The 25,475-nt window shown below is 38.8% G+C and overlaps 1 protein-coding gene across 2 annotated transcripts in view; it reads right to left on the minus strand.

Moving 5' to 3' along the window:
• The window catches only part of ACAP2 (ArfGAP with coiled-coil, ankyrin repeat and PH domains 2), a 177,858-nt gene that overhangs the window by 21,938 nt on the left and 130,445 nt on the right, over positions 1 to 25,475 (minus strand). For both annotated transcript variants that reach the window (XM_033213108.1, XM_033213109.1), the window contains exons 11-16: positions 12,666 to 12,717; positions 10,838 to 10,938; positions 10,138 to 10,243; positions 3,435 to 3,643; positions 3,042 to 3,111; positions 1,534 to 1,625 (exon numbers count right to left, since the gene is read on the minus strand). In XM_033213108.1, the coding sequence (XP_033068999.1) occupies positions 1,534 to 1,625; positions 3,042 to 3,111; positions 3,435 to 3,643; positions 10,138 to 10,243; positions 10,838 to 10,938; positions 12,666 to 12,717 (630 nt within the window). The remainder of the gene's footprint in view (positions 1 to 1,533; positions 1,626 to 3,041; positions 3,112 to 3,434; positions 3,644 to 10,137; positions 10,244 to 10,837; positions 10,939 to 12,665; positions 12,718 to 25,475) is intronic.

Consider the following 25,475-nt stretch of genomic DNA (forward strand, 5'->3'; position numbering starts at 1 on the left):
AAAGTCACTGAATGTAATACTGGTTAAAACTGAATCTGTGACATTATACATATATATAATATGTTTTCCTTCCAAATACCTAATGAACTATGATTTCATACTCAAGTGAAATATAAACAATAACCTAACTGAAAAATCACAAATATTAATATGGTACTCTTCCTTTCTCTTAATTTCTGTGCTATTCATTTCTATACTCCCCTCATGCTTTTTGCAGAGTAGAAAACATCACCAGAAAAAAAAAATTAAACATTTATAGAAAGTAACTTTATTTTCATTTTTACTCAAAGAAATAATTTCACATACTGAACTAGCACTACTGATGGCCATAATTTTTCATAAGACCACTTTAAAACAACATATAGCATTATTAATTTAAGAAGAAATAAAATAAACTTCTAATTTATGATACCATCATAAAATGCCATATCTGTTTTATACTTTTTACTTATATCCTCTTAAAAAGTTTAGGTCTTTGGTTAAAATAGAAGGCTATTTCAAGGTCTGAAATAACTCAGTCTTGTTTTAGTAAATAATTAAGATTCTGATTTAAATGATACCGGTTTAGACAGCAATAACTTTTAAATACAATTGGCCATACATAAAGACTTAGAATGCAATCAGTATCAACAACAAAAATCATGTGCTTTGCAGGTACCAACTCTTAGCCACTGCATTCAATGAGCCCTCCTTATACAGAATTGGAAGAATAATTTCAAACACAGCAATCAAGTACTCTCCCCTTCCGGAGGCACACTTAGCATCTTTAGTTCTTCGATACTGTAATGCCATGCATAAACTATGTGATTAATAAATCTTTGCTAAATTAAGTATGAATAATGTAAAATTATCCACTGTAGATGAACAGAAACTTGATCCTTAGAGACAGTAATGAACAGATTACTCCTTTTGCAATGCTGCTGCCGTGGACAGAACTTTGGTCTGCTTTAACTGACTGTTAAGGGTTTCTACACTCCTATGTAGAGCCCTAATTTTTTTTTTTTTTTTTTTTTTTTGAGATGGAGTGTTGCTCTATCGCCCAGGCTGGAGTGCAGCGGCATGATCTTGGCTCACTGCAAGCTCCGCCTCCCGGCTTCACGCCATTCTCCTGCCTCAGCCTCCTGAATAGCTGGGACTACAGGCGCCCGCCACCTCGCCCGGCTAATTTTTTGCATTTGTAGTAGAGACGGGGTTTCACGGTGTTAGCCAGGATGGTCTCGATCTCCTGACCTCATGATCCGCCCGCCTCGGCCTCCCAAAGTGCTGGGATTACAGGCGTGAGCCAGCGCGCCCGGCCTTGTAGAGCCCTAATTTTTAAGCTCTCTCTACCCTACAGACTATCATTGGTTATCTGTTCAATACAATATAATTATCTAATTAACATACCGAAGAAAGAGATAGCCAACATTTGAACAGAAGTGGCAATGACTGCTTTTAAACACTTTGTCTCAATGTTATAAATCAATCACTACAGTGAAATAAAAATCATAGCTATATTCCTAATTAGGGGGAAACAGACAAGTGAAATAGTACCTTTGTCCTGGTTGTGGCTTCTTTATTCCCATTTTTTCCACATTAGCTTCATAAACTCGATTTATAACATCATTCCCCAACTCACACATAAGCTGTTTGGCAAAAAAAATAGAAAAATAAGCTATACATTAAAGACCTTAAAATAAGCTAAAATTTAAAAGTCCTTTAAGCAAGTACAGGTAACTAATTCCCTTGCATATTCCACAGTTGCTTATTCTACCAAGAAGTTTTATATTAAAACAAAATGAAACAAGAACTGAGAGTAATATTATCACTTTGCTGTTCTTCACCAAACTACCTCCCCTAGAAGATTATCAACCCCACCAGAGTCATTCCATCTCTCTACATGCCTATCTATGTATCTATCTAGCCACATATCACAGCTATTGTATCTATCTCTATGTCCACAGTAAGGCAAGAAGTATGACAACAAAGCATTATCTATACAGTAAGTACTAGCCAGTCTTAGGACGGTAAGTTAAAAATTAAGTATCTATTCTTTTCAGTTTTCACGTCTAGTTCCTAGAAATATGCAAATCTATCAAATTTATAACTTTCTGGTAATTATTTTTGAACTTTTACCTCTTTTTGGGTTGGGTTCTGTCTTCAGATAACAAACAATTCCTAGTCATATGTTCCAAATTCTTCTAGATTTTCCTTTCCATCTGCTACTCACCTCTTTAATTCTGTTCAAGCTCTCCTTGCCTCGCTAGTAAATTATATCTGTACCGTCTTGGCTAATCTTATTGCTTCTAGTTATGCCCAATTCCAGGCTTGACCACAAAAACAAACATTTTTACCAACAGCAGATCACCCAAACCATTTCCCTGAAAAATCATATGTAGGTAAAAGGGACACTAACAGACATTAAGATGACATTACCACTATCTAGAGAATAGAGGTTAAAGTATTGGGACAGGTGAGATGTGGGAGTGGGCAAGGCCTGGGATGAGATAACAAGAGGATTAAAATGCCCTCTGGACCCAACAACAGGAGTAAAGTCTGGGAAGAGTACTCTCACAGGCAAGAGAATGGTTTCCCTTTTTCTCCTATTTTTATTTTATTTTATTTTATTTTAATTTTTTTGAGACAGAGTCTCATTCCATCACCCAGGCTGGAGTGCAGTGGCGTGATCTTGGCCCACTGCAACCTCCACGTCCTGGGTTCGAGTGATTTTTCTGCCTCAACCTCCCGAGTAGCTGGGATTACAGATGGCCATCACCACACCCAACTAGTTTTTGTATTTGTAGTAGAGACAAGGTTTTGCTATGTTGGCCAGGCTGGTCTCAAACTCCTGACCTCAAGGATGATCTGCCCACCTCGACCTCTCAAAGTGCTAGCATCACAGGCATGAGCTACCACACCAGCCTCTCTCCTTTTCCTTAACCATGAGCCCTTTTGAGGTCCCATTACTTCTATGACATCCCTCTTCTGTCATTTCCATTTATTCCTTTTTTTATGTGAAAATATGAAAATTTTTAAAGCAAAATTTTTTGTTGTTGTTTTACCTTTAAAAGTTCCGGCTCCCAGGTGTCCAAGGTTAAAGATCGTACTTTTGAAAAATGAACCCCAAGACTCCTAAATGGAAAAAAGACGAGCGCATCACTATCAAGTCTCCGTTTGCATATTTGTGCAAATTCTGTTCTAATGTGACACAGGCTCTAACAAAGCCCTCAACACACACAGATAGGGACATATCTTCTGTTTAGTAATGAATGATGAACCAAAGTCCTCAAAAGCTTTTACAAACCAGGATTTTAACCACTTCTTAAAAGGTACAAAGATACAAACTGGTGATTAAATTAGGGCAGTGGAAAAGGGCAGCTAACAAATGAAACATGACCATTTCAATCTGTGTTTATCCAAAAGAAGACATTCTAATCCTGGGCAGGCCTACCCACCGGTGAATTCCGGAGCACTCGATACACAAGGTGATGCCCAGGTTGATGCTGGCCCACCGTGGATCTGCCAGGCCACAGTCACAACAGCTGGCATTGCCAGGGATACACTGGACCCGCTGAAGCGCACTTTCTCCTTTCAATAATTTCTCTTTTGACTCACTTCCAGAATCTAGGCTTCCTGTGGATGGAGATGATTTCTTATCCAGCTTCTAAAAGAATTAAGAATTACTTGTTTTTTTAAAAAAAAAGACTGAAATACTTTGTTGCACGCTACATGCTCCAAACTAAAGCTTCCAATCAATAAATTAAAGGCCTGTTACAGGCATAAGCCAGGCAATATTCTAGCTAGAAATTCAAGGATAAAAAGATGTAGGTTCTTCCATCAGTGAACTTTTATTCTAGTGGGGAGAAACGTAAACATTTAAAATTATATATAATAAATGACACAATGAACATATGTACAGAAAATGAAGACAGAGAGAAAGGGGAACACTAGTTTAACATGGAGGGTGGAGACAAAGGTAACAGGTAAGGGATTATTAAAACTCAAGAATGAAATAAATTATTGTTTTATACCACGCTTTTCCAAGGTGTTCAATAAACTTTAAGCTAGTCATTTTTTTTTTCAGACTTTTCAGGGATAAAGCAAGTTATTTTAATGACTGCAGTGAGTAACTAGGAAAGGTATGAGCTTATATAAATCCTAAAGAAGAGACCAACTACATAATTATAACTACTGAGTGAATCAAATACAGAGCATATAATGTTTACAACTTCAAGGGATAGTAGGTAAAACGGAAAAAAGTAAAAGATAGCTGACTGACAAAAAGTTAATTTTTTGGCTGACAGCGGTGTCTCACATCTCTAATCCAAGCACTTTAGGAAGCTGCAGTGTGAGGATCACTTGGGCCCAGGTGTTCAAGATCAGCCTGGGCAACAGAGCAAGAGCCTCTCTCTAAAAAATAATAAAAAATACTATGTCTGGACACAGTGACTCACGTGTGTAATCCCAACACTTTGGGAGGCTGAGGCGGGTGGATCACTTTAGGCCAGGAGTTCAAGACCAGCCTGGCCAACACAGTGAAACCCTGTCTCTACTACAAATACAAAAAAATTAGCTGGGCATGGTGGTACATGCCTGTGATCCCAGCTACTCAGGAGGCTGAGGCATGAGAATCACTTAAACCCAGGAAGCGGAGGTTGTAGTAAGCCAAGATCATGCTGACAGAGTGAGACTCCAACCTGGGTGACAGAGTGAGACTCCGTCATACAAGTGTAAATACACACATACATACATATCATACAAACATACAAATTAGCTAGGCATGGTGGTGCACACCTGTGGGTCACAGCTACTCAGAAGGCTGAGGCATGAGAATTGCTTAAACCCGGGAAAGGGCTGTTGCAGTGAGCCATGCCACTGCACTCCAGCCTGGGTGACAGAATGAGACTCCATCATATGTACGTAAATACATACATACATACAAATTAGCTAGGCTTGGAGGTGCACACCTGTGGTCTCAGCTACTTAGGAGGCTGAGGCATGAGAATCACTTAAACCCAGGAGGCAGAGGTTGCAGTGAGCCAAGATAATGACACTGCACTCCAGCCTGGGTGACAGAGACTCCATCATATGTATGTACATACACACATACATACATACATATGAGCTAGACATAGCAGTACACACCTCTGGTCCCTCAGGAGGCTGAGGTGGGAGGATTGCCTGAGCCCAGGAGGTCAAGGTTTCAGTGAACTATGATCACACCACTGCATTCCAGCCTGGGAAACAGGGCAAGACTCTGTCTCCCCACCGTCCCACTACATGGCCATAACGACCAAATACAAAGACGTGGTACTTAGATCCTAAACAAGGACAGATACGGTCTATAAAACGTCTTCTGGTTTAAAAAAACTTCAGGTCGGGCACAGTACCTCATGCCTGTAATCTCAGCACTTTGGGAAGCTGAAGTGGGCGGACCACAAGGTCAGGAGTTCGAGAGCAGCCTGGCCAATATGGTCAAACCCTGTCTCTACTAAAAATACAAAAAAAAAATTAGCCAGGCATGGTGGCACATGCCTGTAGTCCTAGTTACTTGGGAGGTTGAGGCAGGAGAATAGCTTGTACCTGGGAGGCAGAGGTTACAGTGAGCAGAAGTCACACCACTGCACTCCAGCCTGGGCAACAGATCGAGAGTCTGTCTCAAAAAAAAAAAAAAAAAAAAAATGAATAAATAAAAAAAATTCAACCTTAACAAGCCAGTATATTAGTAAAGAATCAATAAAAATGCAATTTGGCTCTTGTCTTGCCCTTCCTGAAAACTCTATTCAACAGCCATTAGATAGGACCACGCAAGGTAAGAGTGTGTACACAGTATTCTAGAGAGGATCGAGCTGGATGAAAAACACAATAACACAGAAGCATAACCATGCGCAGGCTGTCAGATCCCAAGAAGGGTAAGGAGCATGTCTGCACAGGGAGGTGGCTCAGCAAGGGAAGCTGAAGCCTGAGTAAGGAAAGGAAGGCAGCGAAGCAGGAGCGCCACCTAGTGTGAGGTGTCAGAGTCTGACGGAGCAAGAGGGCACCCCACGCAGAGCTGGGAGAAGATCGGTTACACACGGGGGGGGGGGGGGGGGGGGGGGGATCATACATATAAGTAAACATGTTAAAGACAAATGGGAGCCAGATTTCTCAACACAGAGAAAGGAATTATTGATATGGAAAAGGAGAAAACCAGAACGAATCCTACCAAACCTGGAGATACCAACAGGCACACTAATGGTTTTCAACGTAAATAAATGTATTTTTAAAAGATGTAAATACGTATATGTGTATACACACTCAAAAACTTATTTTGGTTTCTAAACACCATTCTCTGCCAAAAGTTCATTTCAAAGCACCTCCTCAACAAAATACTTATTACCTACAAAGTTTAAAAGATTAATCCTACAGTAGAGAAACCCACCAGGACACTCCCTGAATCAAATGATCAAAGTTAACATCACCAGTGGGAACAAATCAAAATCATGTGACCCCTGAGAGGATAAAGTGAAAAGAACACAATATCATTTATGTAACATTCCTGCCAAATTGAGGGACATTCTACAAAACAACTAGTCTTTAATTTTCGAAACTATCAAGATTAAGAAGGTCAAGGTAAGAATGAGGAACTACTCCTAACTGAAAGAGATTAAAGAGATGTAACAACTAAATGCTATCTATACTTGTAAACTAGATCTTTTTGCCATGAAGAACATCATTAGGACGATGATAAAACTTGAATGATGTTTGGAAATTAAATAGTAGTCACATATCGATGTTTATTTCTTGATTGGTGGCTATACTGTGATTATACAGGAGAATGTCCTAGGTTGTGGGACGGACTCATTAAAGTAATGATGCAGGCCGGGTGCAGTGGCTCATACCTGTAATCCCAGCACTCTGGGAGGCTGAGGTGGGCGGATCACTTGAGGTCAGGGATTATGACCAGCCTGGCCAACATGGTGAAACCCTAGCTCTACTAAAAATTACAAAAAAAAAATTAGCCAGGTGTGTTGGTGTACACCTGTAACTCCAGCTACTCTGGAGGCTGAGGCACAAGAATCCCTGGAACCCAGGAGGCAGAGGTTGCAGTGAGCTGAGATTGACCCGCTTCATGTTGGCCTAGGCAAACAAAGTGAGACTCTGTCTCAAAAAATAAACAAAAGAAAGCAATGATGCAGGACAGGTGCAGTGGCTCACACCTGTAATTCCAGCACTTTGGGAGGCAGATGCGGGTGGAGGCAGATGTGGGTGGATCACTTGAGGCCAGGAGTTTCAGACCAGCCTGGCCAACATGGTAAAACCCCACCTCTACTAAAAATACAAAAATTAGCCAGGCATGGTACTGTGTGCCTGTCATCCCAGCTACTTGGGAGGCTGAGGCACGAGAATCACTTGAACCCAGGAGGTGGAGATTGCAGTGAGCTCAGACTGCGCCAATGCACTCCATCTGGGAGGACAGAGAGACTGTCTCCAAAAAAAAAAAAGTAATGATGCAGTGATGTGGCATCATGCTGGCAACTTATTCTCAAAAAGTTTGGGGGAAACAGTTATTTGTTTTGTACTTAGAACTTCCCTGTGAGGCTGGGCCCAGTGGCTCACGCCTGTAATCCCAGCACTTTGGGAGGCCGAGGTAGGTGGATCACCTGAGGTCAGGAGTTCGAGACCAGTCTGGCCAACGTGGTGAAACCCCGTCTCTACTAAAAATACAAAAATTAGCTGGGCGTGGTGGCATGCGCCTGTAATCCTAGCTACTGGGGAGGCTGAGGCAGGAGAATCGCCTGAACCTGGAAGGTGGAGGTTGCAGTGAGCCGAGATCGTGCCCCTGCACGACCACCTGGGCAATGGAGTGAGACTCCACCTCAAAAAAAACCTTCCCTGTAAGTTTAGGATTATTCCGAAATTTTAAGAAAGAAATATTTGTTTTACCAGAACATGTTTGATAATGGGAATTAGCTAATGAGCAATTATATAAGGAAAGAATGTCAATATTATATACAGAAATCAGGTTGGTTCATTCCCAAGTTTTCTCTGTATGCTAATGTTTTTGCACCAAATTAGAGAACTAAGTACACAAGCACAGCATAACTTGGGTCAGCCACTTCAAGGAACACAGCACTGAATATAACACCAATTCACAAAAGTATTAATAGGAGGAATGATTGTTTAAGCAGGACAGTGCAATCCTATTGTCGCTGCCCCCCCATCTCCATGCCACTAGGGGACTGACTGCTCTCTACACATAAACACAATGACGAAGTTATCCTCTGGAGGATTAAAACAGAGTGTCTCTGGATCGACTTCACCTGAAACGTGGAAGCCAGAGGATGAAATGAACATATATACAATATGCTAAGATACCCAGTGCTTGGCTCCCCAGCAGTCCCTCCCACCTGTGGGGCGAGACCAGTGGGTCTCCTCTGGGAAATCACACCAGCCGGAAAGACTCAAAAAGACCCTGACAATGGTTGTTTCTCAACAAATGGTCCAGACTTAGGCGAAGGCCACAGTCAACAAAGTCCTAATTCAGTGCTCAGAGCTTCCAAAGAAGTTTTTAGTGCCTAACATTTATGATCAGATAGCCAAAGGAAGCCTTCAACGCAACAGCTCTCAACCTTGGTTGTTTATGGAACTAACCTAGAAAGCCTGTTAAAGTATTGATGGTCAACTCCATCAAGTGTTCTGGGGTGGGACCTAAGCAATGGGGGTTTTTTAAGCTCCCTGTGTGATGACATCATAGTATGCAATGATGGTTAAGAACCACAGCTCTAACACTGATTCCATGAAAAAAGAACAGGTCTATATTTATAAACAGTTAGTGAACAAACGGAGCTCTTGGAAATTAAATATGTGCTAGCAGAACTGAAATATTCAATAGAAGACTTGAAAGATTAACTGAGAAGATTTCCCAGAAAGTAGAGCAGAACAACACACACGGACACAAAAATAAGAAAATCATAATACCAATCCAGAAAATACAGAGAAACTGCAGAGAAGAAATACAAAAGATCATTAAAAAGAAAAGCTTCAACATCAACACTGGAAACTAAAAAAACAAACAATGCTGTTAAAATTCTCAAGATTATTTCCAATCTTAAAATATCCAGCCAAACTACCAATCAAATATGAGGACAGAATCAAGACATTTTCAGACATGCATAGAATCACAAATGCCTCATTTTCAGGAAGCTACTAGAGAAAGTACTTAAGTTTTTTTTAAGAAGGAGAAAGATACGGGATACAGGAAAGAGAAGAATCTCCAGAAATCCCAGACTGACAGCCATACTGCAGGCTTAGGGAGCAACTGGTCCAGATTGGAGACGTGTGATTCTAGAGACAGACATATTGAGGGCTATCTTTGCCAACATGCCCTTTGTCAATGTTCCCATCATTCGTACCCCGACAAGTTCACATAAGCTTGGCTTCTGGTCCACTTCCTGCTTTCATCTCTACACCTTTCTGCTTGGATCAAGTTAGTCGCCCCCCACAATCCCATGTCTGAAAAGGTTTTGCTTTGATCTATATTTGGGAGCTGGAAGTTGGCCATGGTAAGTTTTGAAATACAGTTTAGAGAAAAATCGATTCCCCATATTCCCGACAATTATCTATCACTAAGCCTATGCCACAGTCTTGCCAGATGACCCAAAAGTGCTGAGTTCCATTTCTCAGGACTCATTTACTCACTCACTGCCTTGCCCAAAAGACTTCCTTAGTAAGCTCTTTGAGAAATGAGGCCAGACTATGATCTAAGTTTCCACATTCACCTTATCTTTTTAAGGGGCCTTCACCTAAGAGTCAATATTGTGCTTCCCTTTTTTGCTTTCATTCAGTTATAAATACCTTTCATGATGATTACTTTATTTTATAATTAACTAAAATGGCACAATACTTTGGAGGAAAAACACTAACAGGGAAATAGCTTATTCCAATCTGGTTCATATATTCAAATATTAAAACAAACATACATTCACAAATACTGAAATAAAATGGTAAGTGAAATCAAGAGAAATAAAAAAATCCACATTTTAAAAATAAAACTCATTTCAATTACATAAAATCATCTTCCATAAAAAACGATGTTACCTATACTCATATTATGTTGCAACTAAAATCAAGAATTTTGGCAATATATTATTTGGTATTGCTAATACCTCTACTAACCTCTGATTCATCACCCTTCTCTCTATAAGCAGTAGCAATACTGGTCTGAACAGCCTTAATCCATGCCTGGCGCAGCTTTTCGGAATCTGCCTGGAGCATACAACTTCTAAAAGGAAATAACATATTTTCTCAGACATTCAGTTAATGCCAAAAACACCCTATAAGCTTTGTATTTTTTCCACTTTGCTATTTAATAATTTTCTAGCAAAAAAATATGTATAATTTGTTGAAAAAAGTTTTTATTTCATGTATCTTTAGGGTAAAGTATGTTGACGAAGAAATCAAGGTGCCAATGAAACAAATTATCTCTTAAAAACAAATAACCCATCCCAGAATATTAAAAAAAAACCTCTTAAATTTACCATATAAACATAAAAATACTCATTTTTTTTTCTACTGGGTACAAAAATGATAGTTATCAAAGAAACTCATATGATTTCAATTCATCATCATAATAGCTAAAATTTTCATATGAGCACATAAATCACCTTTATGGAATTAAAGAATAGGATAAATGGTAGAAGTTACATAAATATCTGACTATATCTGTAACATTAATTATTGAAATTTATTTTTAAAACTTTTTTCTTCTTTAGCACAGATAATTACAGACAAATGCAAATTCCTCTACTCTGGGAAGTTCTTTAAGACAAACTATAAAAACATAAAAGCAAATCACAGATCCTTTAGAACCACTTACTTTGTTGGTGAGACCACCTCAAAGCAGAATCGTCGCTCTATGTCTTCACAATGTTTCACTGTGCAGAGCCTGAGGTCTTCAACTACTACAGTCGGATTATCCTACGGTGAGGAAACCACATTTCCACACTTTTCCACTTAGGTTTTAATACTACCAATAATAAAATACTTAAAACTATTACGTGGCATAACCGGTCTAATTTTTTAGACACAGATAGGGGTTATCAATATAGACACAAAAGTAATTTTGTCCTGTTAATAATTGTATCTGCCTCATAAATTACATAGAGAGTAAATGAAATGGTTTACATATAAAGAGCCTGGTCCAACAGTTGATACCTAGTAGATTCTCAATAAATGTTAATGTTCTGCAGCTTTTCTTCCATTTTCTTTCATATCCTCTCCTGGTTCCCACTCACATATAATAAAGCTACTTTCCTCCAAAAGAGAAGCCTTTATTCAGTCAAGTTTTAAATACCTCAAAGAAAGCTACAACTTCCTAAAATACCTAAGTCAATCGAAAGATTTTATCACTTTCTACTATTTAATACCAAGTTTATCAGAATAGAAGAAACCATGAACTAATTAGCTGATTAAACAGCTTCTGTCATACAAACCTGCTACCATAGAACCTTGCAAGTAACATTTCAGTGTCATCTCAAGAGTAGAGATTTGAAATTTGCAGTTAACAGAACATCATTCAGATAATCATTAGTTATGAGAATAACTAATGATTCATTCTTTTGTTTTCTAGTTATTTTAATATTCTCAACTCACATGTAATCCCAATATGTCCTTCCCATAAATAATACTTCCTCATCCTTAAAATAAGGTTCAGGAAAACAAACATATAAAACAATATTAACAAATTTAAGGGGTTCTATTTAAATTACTTTCAGCTTACATTTTAATTAATGTAATTTTTAGCCATTCTGTCCTATCACCTTTGGCCCTATTGTGACATTATTTAAAAGGCATCCTCTCCTTCATCTTCAAAATAGTGGTATGGAATGGCAGTGTTATTTCTGTCATGCACTAGACAAAGATACATTTAAAGAAATAAAAGTATGTTGTATATTTCAAAATAGCTAGGAAAGGAGATTTGTAATGTTCCTAAGACAAAGAAAAATGTTTGAGGTGATTGATGCCCCAGTTACCCTGATTTGATCCTTACACATTATATACAAGTATCAAAATAGCACATGTACCACAAAAGTATGTACAACTAATACATACCATTTAAAAGCTACCAAAACATTTTTTAAAATCCTGTGACCCAGAAAAATCCATCTCAAAGTGAGGAAGTAAGAACTCAGGATTCAAAATCACTGTGCTTTTAAGAATGAAATGTTGAAATTTTCCACCCTAGAGTCCTCTTATACCTGCTCAACCAGAAAACTAATAAATTACATTAATTTTACACACATGCCGGGCATGGTGGCTCAAGCCTGTAATCCCAGCACTTTGGGAGGCCGAGACGGGCGGATCACGAGGTCAGGAGATCGAGACCATCCTGGCTAACACGGTGAAACCCCGTCTCTACTAAAAAATACAAAAAACTAGCCGGGCGAGGTGGCGGGCACCTGTAGTCCCAGCTACTCGGGAGGCTGAGGCAGGAGAATGGTGTAAACCCTGGAGGCGGAGCTTGCAGTGAGCTGAGATCCGGCCACTGCACTCCAGCCTGGGTGATAGAGCAAGACTCCGTCTCAAAAAAAAAAAAAAAAAAAAAATTACACACATGAGTATTTATAGACTTCAATGTTTACCAAAACAAAAAGATAAATAACTGAAATTGGTAACTCATTGGGTTTTCACTTATTAACACCTACCTTAAATTTTTTCTGGTAAACCAACTGATTATTCTGTATTGAAAACCAGCGCCTACAGAAACACAAAATAGATTAAGTTTTCATAAACATAATTTATTTCCATTGTTAGAAATGAAATATTTGAGAAAGCACTGGAAATCACATTGTAGTAATTATGTTTTGAGAAGTGCATTGTATTATTTTGCTTTATATAAACTGATTCTAATATGGGAAAATATTGAAAGTAAAGAACAAACGTTTTAAAACCACAGGTTAGGAAAATTAAAGTACTACATTTTAATCAAAATCTCATGTCATAAATTTACATCCTAACAAAAGCAGTTATCCTTTATGCTATCACCAAATAATAACTGTTTTAAAGTACAAATTTACAGTTTTTGAGGTTCCTCAAAAATAACTGACCTCTTTCCCCAGAAATAATTGCTTTTCTTATAAAGTTGGCATAAATGTATATTGTGAATAAAAGTATACACTTGTGGCCAGGCACAGTGGCTCACACCTGTAATCCCAGCACTTTGGGAGGCCAAAGAGAGTGGATCACCTGAGATCAGGAGTTCGAGACCAGCCTGACCAACACGGTGAAACCCAGTCTCTAATAAAAAATACAAAAATTAGCCAGGTATGGCGGCAGGTGCCTGTAATCCCAGCTACTCAGGAGGCTGAGGCAGGAGAATCACTTGAACCTGGGAGGCAGAGGTTGCAGTGAGCCAAAATCACGCCATTGCACTCCAGCCTGGGCCACAGAGCAAGACTCTGTCTCAAAAAAAAAAAAAAAAGGTATCCACTTGTATACAGAAAAACATTGAAACAAATTGTGCTTTGTTTTCAACCTTTCGGCAGATAATTCAGTAAGAGTCTGATTTGATAAGCACAACAGAAAACTAATCATGTCAGAACTGACATCTAACAAGAGATAATCACAAATTAGCTTGGTCTTAGTTTCATATAAAATACTCCTAAGCAAATTAATCAAAGTTATTACTACATATGATTCACTCAAGTATTTATATGGTTCTGCTCATTACTGTAAATTATTAGGCAAACAATTTACTTATGATCTTCTTTAGAAGAAAAATCTAAGCTATGTATGACATATTTACTAATTCTAATTTATTAAAACAATAAAAGACCTAAAGGCATAAAAAAAATTCACAGCCAAAAGCCATTCAGAAAAGAAAGCAAAACTTCTTATCAAGCATGAAAAGTAAAACAGTATTTGAATCATTATTTCAAAATTAGTTTCATGTGAGATGATTTCTACTGTAACATTAGTTATTAATCAATTAGCAGATAGAGATTCTACCTTTTCATTGGTACTAATATGAAGCATTAGCAATTGTATTTAGACATTTAGAATTTCTGTTTTTAAAAATTAAGTTAATTATCCAAAGCTGTTCTCATCTCATGACTAGAAGATGCTTTTCCATTTTTAAGCCATTCACTAGAAAGACTGTTAGGTTTTCTTAACACTTAAAGAGGAATCACCTTTATTATTAAAAAAGACATTTGTTAAATAAGCATCTAGATAAAATGAGCTGGGTTGCCTCTAAATGCAAATCATCAAGAGGTAGGCTAGAAAAGGAAGAACTTCTGGGTTTCTTTACTTTGGGACACATAGTTGGTTAGAAATGTTAAGGAAATACCTACAAACAAACAAAATGGTGCATCCCTGCCACATGGGATGACATGCAATGGAAACAATCTCTGATACTGATGAAAGCGTTTATGTAAAAATCATTTGAAGTAGGGTGAACTGTAGTAATACAAAATCATGTTTTATATCATAGTAAATTCTATAATTCGATGAAAGCTACCAAGAGTTTTACTGAGCAACAAAAATCACACTTATGTAAACTTTTCACGCTTCTGAGGTCTTCAAAAAATTAACTTCTCTTGACCTGCTGCATCTTAAGACAATATCTTCTAAAAATAGTATCAAAATGCTGTATTACAACATATGTCGTTGTCAGAGATCTATCCCTCTGATTACTAACTCTAAGGATCATACGTATTTCTGAAACCCAGTTCCTCTGCCATTTATCTGCTTCTGAATGACGTTTCCATATCATCAGTTTTTATAAACTGAGGAAAGAAAATATAAACTCTTAATTTTACATCTCTTAAGGAAAAACGTCATACATCCTAGGTAGAAAACATTTTTTCAATTATTATACTAAGATCTGTGTGTCTTACGACACTATCACTCCTCCATTGCTATTATAAATAAAAAAACTAATAACCTAACATTGATCAAAACTTTAATCAAGTAAAAGGGAATATAATTTTTAATTCTTTCTATAGAATAATCCTAGTTGTTATTAACATTTCATTGTTGCTGTTGTTCTTGTTTCTTTGGTTTTTTTGAGGCAGAGTCTCACTCTGTCGCCCAAGCTGGAGTGCAGGGGTGTGATCTTGGCTCACTGCAACTTCCGCTTCCTGGGTTCAAGCGATTCTGGTACCTTAGCCTCCTGAGCAGCTGAGGTTACAGACACACGCCACCACACCCTGCTAATTTTTGTATTTTTAGCAGAGATGAGGTTTTATCATGTTGGTCAGGCTGGTCTCTAACTCCTGGTCTCAAGCGATCCACCCACCTTGGCCTCCCAAAGTGCTGGGACTACAGGCATGAGCCACCACGCCCGGCCCTAATTGTTATTAACATTTCTAAGAAAAGGAAAAGTAAGACTTAAACACAGCTCATGGACTGTGAAATATAGAAAAAATACTTAACTTTGGATTCAGAAACTGATCACAAAGCCAAAATACAAGACAGCTTTTTGTTTTGTTTTATTTTTTGATTTTGTTTTTGTTTTTGAGACGGAGTCTCACTCTGTTGCCCAGGTTGGAGTGCAATGGCATGATCTCGGCTCACTGCAACCTCCGCCTCCTGAGTTCAAGCAATTCTCTTGCCTCAGTCTCCCGAGTAGCTGGGATTACAGGCATGCACCACCACGCCCGGCAATTTTTGTATTTTCAGTAGAGACGGGGTTTCTCCATGTTGGCCAAGCTGGCCTTGAATTCCTGACCTCAGGTGATCCGCCCGCCTCAGCCTCCCAAAGTGCTGGGATCACAGGCATGAGCCACAGCGCCCAATCAAGACAGTTTTTAAAATAGTAAAATGTGTTTCATTAAGAAAAATAAGGTACCACTTTGTATCTCAAATTGAAATAACTCAATATGATACACATTTTATTAAATTCTAAATATTACACTTTAAAAATATGTTGTAAATATTAAATTTATAAATTATTAAATATTATTAATATTAACATACCAATTAGAGTTTCCAAATGACAACATTTGGGCAGGAAAAAATATATATATGTACACAAAAAAATCGAGTTATCTTTTACCATGTTTGATCACTAGTCTCACACTGCTCTTGAAATCAAGAACATGAGTAAAAGTCAAACTTCGAAATCTGCAGAAGCTTTATTACTAGAACTATAAGGATGATGAGTTTATTTACATATCCATTTAAGTGTCAAACAGGTAAACAATTGGTAAAAATTAAAAGCCTGAACATAAATGCTCCTTTACTTCATTCATTTATTTATTTATTTATTTATTTAGAGTTGGAGTCTCGCTCTGTCGCCCAGGCTGGAGTGCAGTGGCACAATCTCGGCTCACTGCAAGCTCCGCCTCCCAGGTTCACGCCATTCTCCTGCCTCAGCCTCCCGAGTAGCTGGGACTACAGGCACCCGCCACCACGCCCAGCTAATTTGTTTTGTATTTTTAGTAGAATTTAGTATTTTAGTTTCACCATGTTAGCCAGATCTCCTGACCTTGTGATCCAGCCACCTCGGCCTCCCAAAGTGCTGAGATTACAGGCGTGAGCCACCGCGCCCGGCCTTCAATTTATTTTTATACAGAGAAAATAAATGGCAAAACAAAAAAACGTAAGGAACTGACAATGTATTCTTTCAACATAATCAATATGGTTTTACCAAAAGGACTAATCCTAGTTACTGCTCAAATTTTTAAAAAGAGTTTACTGGCTTATTTCCCTCTATATTTTTATTTGTTTAGACATATATGTAATTTTTTTTAGAGACAGGGCCTCACTCTGTCACTCAGCCTGGAGTGTCATGGTACAGTCACAGCTCACTGCAGTCTGGAAATCCTGGGCTCAAGTGATCCTCCCACCTCAGCCTCTGGAGACGCTGGGACCACAGAGGCATGCCACCACACCCAGCTAATTTCTTATTTGTTTGTGTATTTTGGCAGAGACGGGGTCTTACTATGTTGCCAGGACTGGTCTCCAATTCCTGGGCTCAAGTGATCCTCCAACCTCGACCACCCAAAATGCTGGTATTACAGGTGTAAGCCACCATATCCAGCCTTTCTCTTTTTAAAAAAATAAGACATATTTTAAAAAGGAAAATTACTCAATCTGTATCTTCTTTGGGTAATTATAAATAAATCAAATATTCCTTTACAGATTAAAACAAATTGAGGAGATGTGCAATTAAAAGATATAATTCCATTTCTCAAATAAAATATTTATATTTTCTTCCCAATTTAAAACATAAAGAGACTTTTTATCCATTGCAAGTAATCCAGCTGAAACGCAAGTTAATTATGAGCTTTCTCGTGCCAAAAAGGAAACTGGAGTAAGATGAGGGTAAAGGGAAGGAAGCCATTTGGTACCTGATATGATCGGGCTTTTTCCTGTCGTGTGAAAAAACGGGGCAGGATTAAAACATAAAGGAAAGGTGGTAAAAGAATGAAAATGAAAAATGTGCACAATAAGCAAAGGACTAGCATGATACGAAAATAAAGCAAGAATTAAGAAACAAGCTTAAGCTCTAAACCTAACAAAATAATCAAAAGTATCTATTGCATTTACTTTTTATACACATATGCATTCGTACAATTAATTCCAACTCTTAGGACTCTGAAAATTTCAGGAATATTCAAAAAGTTCTTCAAATACTATGTCATAGGAAGTTCTGATAGGACTCAGCATACTTAGGCATATCTCTACTATTATTTTCTGCCTCAACATTCATGGCTATAGAATACAGATAGTACCTCGCACCTCATCTTAATAAGCTGCTCCTAAAAGTTAAGGAAAATAATCACTGTAGAAATTGTCTATATAAACCTGAGATAAATGAAAAGTTTTCATAAAGAAAGTAGGTTCACGAAATAGAGGAAGTCAAAGATTATAAAATATTAGCCAAATAAACATTTCTCCCAATTGCCCATCCCATTTTCATGAAATGATATACAGGACTTGAAGGCCACACATACACATACACAGTATTAATCTTTAATCTATGTATATACTTCTTATAATACAAAAGGCCAATAGAAATAAAACATTTACATCTATACCAGCAGCACACAGAACATTTTGCTTTAAAGTATCATGTAGTATATTCTATGCTTTTAGCTGTATTTTCTATTTCAACAAAGAGCATAGCAAGCAATTATTCAGTTTTATTAGTTTTTCCAAGTTATCACTAAAAAATTATGTTAGTATCTATTTATTTTCCTTCTTCATTCACCTTTTCTGAATTTATCATAAAAAGCAAAAGAGAGATTAAGTTCTAATAATCCAATAATGGAGCCTGAAAGGAAGCTGCCATACTGAGAAAATGACCCAACAAAGAAAAATTACTGTGCTGACCTCACATTATCTTCAGAAAAATATATTGTATAGATTTATAAAATTTTTGAGGTATTACAAACTACAACAGTCCACATAAGACATAAAACTTTTTACTCCTTAGGCTATTTCAATCACATCATACAAAATATTATCTATTCAGTTAAATTCCAGATTTTGGAATCATCTGAAATACACTTGTAATTTATGAAGCACAAAGTGAGGTTTAAAAACTATCTGGAAATTCCCTGAGGAATAAAGTATTTTTTTTCATTTTTAATTTTTGTGGGTACACAGTAAGTGTATCATATTTATGGGAGAAAGATTTTTTTTTTTCTTTTTTTGAGATGAAGTCTTGCTCTGGTCGTCTAGGCTGGAGTTCAGTGGTACAATCACAGCTCACTGCAACCTCTGCCTCCCTGGGTTCAAGTGATTCTCCCACCTCAGTTTCCCAAGGAACTGGGATTACAGATGCATGCCACTATGACCGGTTAATTTTTATATTTTTTAGTAGAGACAGGGGTCTCGCCATGTTGGCCAGGCTGGTCTTGAACGCCTGACCTCAAGTGACCTGCCCACCTTGGCCTCCCAAAGTGCTGGGATTACAGGCATGAGCCACCATGCCCAGCCAGAAGGTCTTTTTAAATAGTTGATTTTGATAAAACTGTATGCAAAAGTTCCACAGAAGTATAGGTAATAGCAAATGTGTGGTAACCCACGGTGACTAAAACAAAAAAGGTGCCCTAAAAGTAATCCATAAACAATCCCCCAAATCTTCATATTTGAATCACTGGATTCCTGAATTTTTTAAATTAACTCACCAATATCATAAATACAGTCTTTTACTCAAAGTCCAGTAAAATAGATTAAGCTGGACAGAGAACTGGATTTTGAGATACTTTAAGAAATTTAAGGCCGGGCGCGGTGGCTCAAGCCTGTAATCCCAGCACTTTGGGAGGCCGAGACGGGCGGATCACCAGGTCAGGAGATCGAGACCATCCTGGCTAACACGGTGAAACCCTGTCTCTACTAAAAAATACAAAAACTAGCCGGGCGAGGTGGCGGGCGCCTGTAGTCCCAGCTACTCGGGAGGCTGAGGCAGGAGAATGGCGTAAACCCGGGAGGCGGAGCTTGCAGTGAGCTGAGATCTGGCCACTGCACTCCAGTCCGGGCGACAGAGCGAGACTCCGCCTCAAAAAAAAAAGAAAGAAAGAAAGAAAGAAATTTAAATTCCAAATTTTTAATATTAAAAAGCAGAAGATAATTCTACGTAACATTTAAAAGATTACTCTTCTTTCTTCTCCCTTCTGTCTAGTTCCTTATCTATCACCTAGTAAATACTTAAAGACTTTAGTCACAAGGTTTGGACTTCCGTTGTTGATTGGCTGATTGAGACAGGGTCTCTGTCACCCAGGCCGGAGTGCAGTGGCACAATGCAGAGGCTCAATGCAGCCTCAATCTCTTGGCCTCGAGCAGTCTTCCTGCCTCAGCCACCTGTGTAGCTGGGGCTACAGGCACCACATCACCGCACCTGACTAATTTTTGTATTTGTTTTTTGTAGAGATGGGGTTTCATCATGTTGCCCAAGCTGGTCTCAAATTCCTGGGCTCAAGCATTCTGCCTGCCTTGGCTTCCCAAACTGCTGGGATTAGAGGCATGAGTCACACTGACTGGCCTTATATGCTATATTCTTGTACAAGTCAGAATTTTACTAGTGTTTTTGGCAAAACGTTCTTCAACAGGATGTGAAAACAATATTAATTTGCTATCCATAATTTTTCCTAATGTAAGTGTTTCAGGAAGTTCTTTTAAAGTGAAGTATTTTTTCATAGTTGAAGCTGTATTTTGTTCTATCAAAATAAAGATGGTTTGGAATTTTCGCAGCAAGAAAAATGCCATAGGATACTTGAGGAAGAGTTGAGAGTTCCAGGTTTTGCATCTCAATTTGTTCACAAACCAGCTGTGTGACTTTGAAAGACTGACTATCTCTCTGAAGCTCCATTTCTTTACTGAAAATAAGGGTGTTCTACAGTCTATGATTCTAATCAATAACTGCCATTTCACTATGGATAGATGGCATCGCCTTTAAAAATAGCCTAATTTCCAAAGGCAATGTTTTTTCACTTTGTAAATAGGAGGTAATGTCTACAATTGAAAATTTAACCATTATTCCTCACTTGATTTTAGCTGCATTTTAATATCCATGCCAATGTAATTCAGAAAATAAATAATAATGAAAAGGTTCATGTATAAATCAAAATTAATTTCCTTCTATTGTCCTAAATGGCAGTGCAATATTCCACTAACACTTACTATGTTTCATTTTGAAGTCTGAGACCATCTCTCATTGGAGTAGTCCATGGAAGTTCATTTCTTTTCTTCTTAACATAATGGTATGTTTCTATGGATTTACTGTATTTTCACTTTGCTAAACTCTAAGGAGGCTGTTTTGAAATCTGAAGGCTAAAATTCAATTCTGCCATTATACCATGAAACCACACTGGTGAGTAATCTTTATTATAAAGACTCACCAGTCAAGCTGGTTTTTTTGCTTTTTTTTTCCCCCCAACTTCTACTCTGGCTACAGAAATTTGTCAGGAAAGGCTTAAAAGACTACTACTGTCTTACTTTTTAGAGCTTAGAAAATGTAATTTCAATTTTTCATTTTCACTTTAGCTAGAAACATTATTTCTAACCACACCACTTGAGTTGGTCCTCCTATATTCACGTACTATTCTTCTTCTTATTATTTTTTTTATTTATTAAGAGACAGAGTCTCACTGTGTCACCCAGACTGGAAGTGCAGCAGCACAATCTCGGCTCACTACAACCTCTGCCTCCTAGGTTCAAGCGATTCTCCTGCCTCAGCCTCCCAAATAGCTGGGATTACAGGTATGCGCCACCACATCAAGCCAAGTTTTTCTATTTTTAGTAAAGACAAGGTTTCACTGCGTTGGCCAGGCTGGTCTCAAACTCCGGACCTCAAGTGATATACCCACCTCAGCCTCCCAAAGTGCTGGGATTACAGGCATGAACCACCACGTCCAGGCCACGTATTATTTTTAAAGCTCTCTAAACTCAGGTTTAACATCAAATATAATCATTCTTCTTTCCATTTTATATTCACTCTCAGGTTCAGAAAAATTATTTTGAATAAAACCATCTACCATGTAAACATCTGTCAATATCAAATTCTGGGGAAATGCTCAATAAATCACTGACATTCAGAAATGTCAGTGAATGCTTTTTTTTTTTTTTTTTGAGACGGAGTCTTGCTCTGTCACCCAGGCTGGAGTGCAGTGGCCGGATCTCAGTTCACTGCAAGCTCCGCCTCCCGGGTTCACGCCATTCTCCTGCCTCAGCCTCCCGAGTAGCTGGGACTACAGGCGCCCGCCACCTCGCCCGGCTAATTTTTTGTATTTTTAGTAGAGACGGGGTTTCACCGTGTTAGCCAGGATGGTCTCGATCTCCTGACCTCGTGATCCGCCCGTCTCGGCCTCCCAAAGTGCTGGGATTACAGGCTTGAGCCACCGCGCCCGGCTGCTTTTTTTTTTTTGAGACAGAGTCTCACCCAGGCTGGAGTGCAATGGAGCAATCTCAGCTCACTGCAGCCTTTGCCTCCTGGGTTCAAGCAATTCTCCTGCCTCAGCCTGCCGCGTAGCTGGGATTACAGGCATGTACCACCACACCAGGCTAATTTTTGTATTTTTAGTAAAGATGGGGTTTCACCATGTTGGCCAGGCTGGTCTCGAACTCCTGACCTCAAGTGATTCACCCCCCCTCAGCCTCCCGAAGTGCTGGGATTACAGGCAGACCCACTATGCCCACCCAGTGAATGTTTTTTCTATATAACCTTGACACCAAGACATAAAAATAATTACACTAGAAATCCATTTTAATAAAACATTAAATTTTTCCATTTACCAAAAATGTACACAAAGTTAAACTTACCAGGAAATTATATTTACTAACGTCCATTTTTAAAAAATAAAAACAACCTTCTTTATCATTAAATTCATATTCTGGTCAAGTAATAAAATAAACACATTATAACCAATAATAGTAAATCAACCAGAATCCAACTACTACTCATATTACATAATTTTGACTACTTTTTTATTTTTGGCAAAAATAGAGGCATCCTTGAATAAAAGATTAATCACTGATACCCAGAAGAATGATCCTGCGACAACCAATCTTTTGGTTGAAGCTATAATGTCTGAAGTTATTTCATTTTAGTATATTACTACATGAGAAAATACAATGAAATATTTTATACATTTTTTTAACAGACATTTAACAGATTTATATTTTATAAAAATTCGTTTAGCAACACCTTCAAAGTTTTTGGTAGCCATCAAGTTTACAATAAAGGAGCATCAGCTGCCACAACTTCACATATAAAAAAATTCCCATTTCCTAAAACTCCTGTTTTTTTGGTTATTGCAAAGATCTAAAGATCAGGATCACCTAGCTTAAAGATTCATAAATGTTTTGTTCACAAAGGGCAGGAAAAAAAGATTCATAAGTGATATGGACTGGTTCTGTCACTACCCAAATCTCACCTTGAACTGTAACCCCGACGTGTCGCGGGAGGGGTCTGGTGGCAGGTGACTGGGTCATGCGTGTGGTTTTCCCCACGCTGCTCTCGTGATGGTGAGGGAGTTCTTAGGAGATCTGATAGTCTGAAAGTGGCAGTTTCCCTGAGCGCTCTCTCTCTCTCCTACCACCTCTGTAAGGAGGATGCCTGCTTCCCCTTCCGCCATAATTCTAAGTTTCCTGAGGCTTCCCCAGCCATGGAGAACTGTGAGTCAATTAAAACTCCTTTCTTTATAAATTACCCAGTCTCAGGTAGTATATTTTTATAGCAGTGTGAACACGGACTAATACAGAGAACTGGTACCAGCAGAGTGGAATACTGCTATAAAGATAATCTGAAAATGTGGAAGCCACTTTGGAAATGACTAACAGGCAGAGGTTGGAACAGTTTGGAAGGCTCAGAAGGCAGGAAGATGAGGGAAAGTCTGGAACTTCCAAGAGACTTGTTGAATGCTTTTGACCAAAATGCTGATACTGATATGGACAATGAAGTCCAGGCTGAGGTGGTCTCAGATGCAGATGAAAAACTTATTGGGAACTGGAGCAAATGTCACTCTCACTATACTTTAGCAAAGAGACTGGCAGCATTTTTGCCCCTGCCCTAGAGATCTGTCCTTAAACTTGAAAGAGATGATTTAGGGTATCTGGCAGAAGAAATTTCTAAGCAGGAAAACATTCAAGAGGTGACTTGGCTTTTCCTGAAAGCATACCGTTATATGCTTTCACAAAGAGAAGATATGAAATTGGAACTTAGTTTAAAAGGGAAGCAGATCATAACAGTTTGGAAAATTTGCAGCCTGACCATGAGGCATAAAAGAAAATCCATTTTCTGAGGAGAAATTCAAGCCAGCTGCAAAAATTTGCATTTAAGTAATGAGGAGCTGAATGTTTACATCCAAAACAATGGGAAAAATGTCTCCAGGGCATGTAAGAAATCTTTGAGGCAGCCCCTCCCATCACAGATCCAGAGACCCAGAGAGAAAAACAGTTGTGGGCCAGGGCCTAGGACCTTGCTGCTCTGTGCAGCCTTGGGACTTGGTGCCCTGCGTCCCAGCCACTCCAACTCCAGCCATGGCTAAAAGAGCCCAAGGTACAGCTCGGGCCACTGCTTCAGAGTGGGCAAGCCCCAAGCACTGGTGGCTTCCATGTGGTATTAGGCCTATAGATACATGGAAGATGAGAATTTAGGTTTAGGAACCTCCAACCAGAATCCAGAGGATGTATAGAAACGCTTGAAGGTCCAGGCAGAAGTAGTCTGCGGCAGGGGAAGAGCCCTCATGGAGAACCTCCCCTAAGGCAGTGCAGAACGGAATGTGGGGTTGGATCCCCTACATACAGTTCCCACTGGGGCACTGCCTAGTGGAGCTTTGAGAAGAGGGCCACCATCCTCCAGACCCCAGAAAGGTAGATCCACCAAGAGCTTGCACCATGCACCTGGAAACACTGCGGGCACTCAATGCGAGCCCATGAAAGCAACACAGGGGCTATACCCGCAGAGCCACAGAGATGGAGTTGCCTAAGGCCAGAGGAACCCACCCCCTGCATAGCCTGCCCTGGAATGTGAGACATGGAGTCAAAGGCGATTTTAGAGCTTTAAGATTTAATGACTGCCTGGCTGCATTTCGAACTTGTGTGGGGCTTGTGACCCCTTTGTTTTGGTCATATTTTCCCATTTGGAATGGGAACATTTACCCAATGCCTATACCTCCACTGTATCTTGGAAGTAACTAACTAGTTTTTTATTTTACAGGCTTATAGACGGAAGGGACTTGCCTTGTCTCAGATGAGACTGTGGACTTAGACTTTTGAGTTAATGCTGGAATGAGATAAGACTCTGGGGAACTGTTGGGAAGTCATGATTGATTTTGACATGTGAAAAGGATATGAGATTTGAGAAAGGTCAGGGGTGAAATATGGTCTGGCTCTGTATCCCCACCCAAATCTCATCTTAAATTGTAATCCCCACATGTTGAAAGAGGGACCTGGTGGGAGGTGTTTGGATCATGGGAGTGGTTTCCCCCATGTTGTTCTCATGATAGTGAGGGAGTTCTCACAAGATATAACGGTTTAAAAGTGGCAATTTCCCCTGAGCACTCTCTCTCTGCCGCCTTGCGAAGAAGGTGCCTGCTTCCCCTTCACCTTCTGCCATGACTGTTCCCCAGCCACGGAGAATTGTGCATCAATTAAAACTCTTTTCTTTATAAACTACCAGTCTCAGGTAGTATCTTTATAACAGTGAGAAAATGGACTAATACAATAAGCAAACACTAAGTCAAAATGTACATAAACATCATATAGAGGGGAAACCAAAAAAGAAAGCTCACTTGTCCTATTCATCTATCATATTCATAATTTGTACTCAAATCTATTTTATGACAAATACAGGAGGTAGACCATATTCAAAATTTCTTTACTATAATGAGCTAGCCAGCCACTACAGACCAAGCACTATAAAAATTTTCCTTGCTTCCTTATTTAATCTTTGCTTACTTTTAGAATTTAGAATTAATGATGTTATTCTTCACCTGCTTCTAAAGGGCATCTATCTTCAATAGCCTGGGTTCAGGAAAGTTTCTATGGAATTTACAGAAGTTAAA

The sequence above is a fragment of the Trachypithecus francoisi genome, unplaced genomic scaffold, assembly GCF_009764315.1.
Source record: "Trachypithecus francoisi isolate TF-2019V2 unplaced genomic scaffold, Tfra_2.0 Lachesis_group0, whole genome shotgun sequence".
Classification (NCBI taxonomy): domain Eukaryota; kingdom Metazoa; phylum Chordata; class Mammalia; order Primates; family Cercopithecidae; genus Trachypithecus; species Trachypithecus francoisi.